At 37.5% G+C, this 2,798-nt stretch overlaps 1 protein-coding gene across 11 annotated transcripts; it reads right to left on the bottom strand.

The window, feature by feature from the left end:
• Window positions 1–388: 388 nt before the first annotated feature.
• Window positions 389–2,439, bottom strand: LOC103487230 (protein METHYLENE BLUE SENSITIVITY 1). 11 transcript variants are annotated; one of them, XR_007819124.1, is made up of 4 exons: window positions 1,956–2,439; window positions 1,486–1,545; window positions 877–910; window positions 389–753 (listed from the first exon to the last, which is right to left on the bottom strand). XR_007819124.1 is itself a non-coding variant. In XM_051081673.1 (2 exons), the coding sequence occupies exon 1, from the start codon at window positions 2,299–2,301 to the stop codon at window positions 1,984–1,986; it is 318 nt and encodes a 105-aa protein (XP_050937630.1). In that variant the 5' UTR covers window positions 2,302–2,439; the 3' UTR covers window positions 389–910; window positions 1,956–1,983. The 11 variants fall into 11 exon arrangements, 2 of the variants coding, with proteins under 2 accessions (XP_050937630.1, XP_008443699.1); XR_007819120.1 differs by having other exon boundaries at window positions 1,486–1,583; XR_007819119.1 differs by having other exon boundaries at window positions 389–716; window positions 837–910; window positions 1,486–1,583.
• Between the last annotated feature and the right edge of the window lie 359 nt (window positions 2,440–2,798).

A 2,798-nucleotide genomic window follows, 5' to 3' on the forward strand; every position in this document is an offset into this window, starting at 1 on the left:
GCAATATTCTCCAACTCAGATGCATGTCAAAAGAAATTAACATAAACTTTCAACCCCACAAATACTACTAATTGCCATGTGCCCAACTGCCCATTAGTCAACTAATTCAAGGACCTTTTATAATCTTTTTGAAATAGAAATTGTGACCGGATAGTTCTACCGACAACACCAACGGAAAGTGTATATAAATTGTTGGGTCAAAGTCTCCCTACAAAATCTTCATCCACATCCATCATCCATTAAACAGAAATAATTCTTGGATAACAATCACGACCTCTGCTTTGAATTTCATAAACCCAAAGTACCATGTAGGCCAACTTAGATGCAATTTAAATAAACTCACAAGACCACTCACTTCACAAGACCACTCATTTAACACGGCACAACATTTAAATGTCAAAAAATTTGTAAAAATTAATTCTTGGTTATCATGGATTGAACTCATAACCTATTAATCAATCATGAGAATCACTTTTCTAACACTACGTCAATCCATGTCAATCCAGGATCGAACCTAAAAGGTAAAAGCAAATACAGCTAACAAAGACATTAAGCAGAAACACCAAATAAACAACAACTAGCACCATAGAACACAAGAAACCAAACAGTGAAGCAAAATGCCGTTTCTATCATCCCCAATTGAATGCGCTACCGACTTTGAGAAATTTTGAAGGATTTCTCCCGAATGTAATCTATCTTACCAAGCCAATTAAAACCTGGCCCAATGATAAAGCTCTATCATCAGAACATTATCTGGCTCAATATCAAGGAGAAGTTTTGAATTTAAGAGAAGGTACAAGATTCTATAGGAAAAGGAGTTTAGACAATATAATTACATAAGAATCAAAACCAAGCCTTAAAAACCGAGTCGGATACCAAGAGGATTGGAATTAACCACTAAGGATCAGTGCTGCAAAAAAGAAGAGTGATTACGGTGCAGTAGCTTCTTGGAGACCAAATGCAAGTCAAAAACAAATAGGTAAAATAGGAGCCTAAGTTAAAAGAACACAAATACATTCATATAAATGCATAGATATTGATAGATTGGAATGAAAGATGAGGCATGAGGTAGGACAAAAAGATGAGGCATTAACTTATTGCAAAGACTTGGTTAAAGAACAACCATGACTACATACTTGCACTTACCAATGCAAGCCGACAAAAATTATCATCCCTAGAATTGATGATTCGATCATCTATGCAACCGTTGAACTAAAACAACAAAGAAATAAAGATACTTGTGTCGTTATCTGATTTGCAAAAGCTATCTTATACCAAACGGTTAAGCTCTTATAACAGCTAACATAATTCACTTCTGTAAAATTAAACACAACTACCATAAAGAGGCAATACGATTAAAACTTATTCCCAACACCTGAGATGCCCTGTCAGAAAACTACTTTTTCTCCTGAAACATGGTAGTTTTTAAAAAAGTTATGTAAAACCTCAAGTAACTACCATATAAATATCAAACATTGAACTTACACAAGTAAAGCCATGACGACCACAGAGGCATCGAGAATTACGAATTTCCTCCTTTCATAGCTGGGCCAACCATCAATCATTCCCCATTAATGTACTTTCTAAATATCAAAGTAACAATAAAAATCACACAACATATTCTCAAGCAATAAACATCTTAAGCACAGAAAGCAATCCAGAAACATATTAAGCCCACTCTAATTCTTAAATAAAAATTAAACATGACATGATAAGCAGAAACAATGAGAACATGAACACCTCCATGGTTACCATAACAACAATGATCATGTTTTTATGTAATATACATAATTGCAAAGACCTCAGCTCCAAGGACATCGAATATGTTTTACTCAAACACCTTACAAGTTAAAACTACTTTCCATCAGCACCAGAGAGAAGACATAGGACCAAGATTTTTTTAAGAAAAAGACAAAAACAGAAGTACCCAATACCATAAAATTGAGCCCACCCACCATCCATCCTCATGAATCCGGATTATATTCACTTTTTGTAGCTGCCTCTCACACCCGGTTTTGGCTTCGACGCCTCGGCAGTAACACGAACAGCGTGGAGATTTGTAACCTTGTCCTCCTCAAAAGGGATTTTGGGATGCTTGGACTCGTGATGAATCTGCATAGACTTGACATCAGGAGCCGTAATCTTGCAGTGCGGGCATTCAAACTTGGCGTGGCCGCCTTTCTCATGGCCAGACCGGTCGGCGAGGCCAGCCTTTCCGCCGCCTCTGTTAGTGGTGGCTGCGTCGATCTTAGCTGCGATCTCCTTCGCGGTATGCTTCTTGGGCTTCGCCTTACCCGTCATGGTTGATTGATGGTTGCTTGTTTTTGGAGTCACAGAAGAAACGAAGGAAATCGATGGGGTTTTTGTTTTTTGAATTTGTTGATTGAGATAGGAGAGGAATTGGAGGGGGAAATTGATGATAGACAGAGAGGATTGGGGGGGGGGGGGGGGGGGGGGGGAGAAACCCTAGCTCCGGTGAATCCATTAATAGCGTTTGGTTTATTTATAGAGGCTATTTTTGTATGATTGAAGATCTTGTACGGTAAGGTTTATGTGAGCTCGCATTACGTGGAGGTATGTGGATGGTGGAAAGATGATAATAATGTATGTGGGAGTAGACTATTGTAATCTGATGTTGAAGAGCAGTCCAAAGGGATAACTCATAGGACTCTTACTTACAGTGACTTCAAAAGGATGGCACAAAAATATCCCTTTATTTATCTTAACTAAACTTACAGAATTGTTTTCAAATTTAAATTTAATTCCATCCAAAAAAAAAATAATAATAACTATTGTTT

Source organism: Cucumis melo, chromosome 2 (assembly GCF_025177605.1).
Source record: "Cucumis melo cultivar AY chromosome 2, USDA_Cmelo_AY_1.0, whole genome shotgun sequence".
NCBI classification, from domain to species: Eukaryota; Viridiplantae; Streptophyta; class Magnoliopsida; order Cucurbitales; family Cucurbitaceae; genus Cucumis; species Cucumis melo.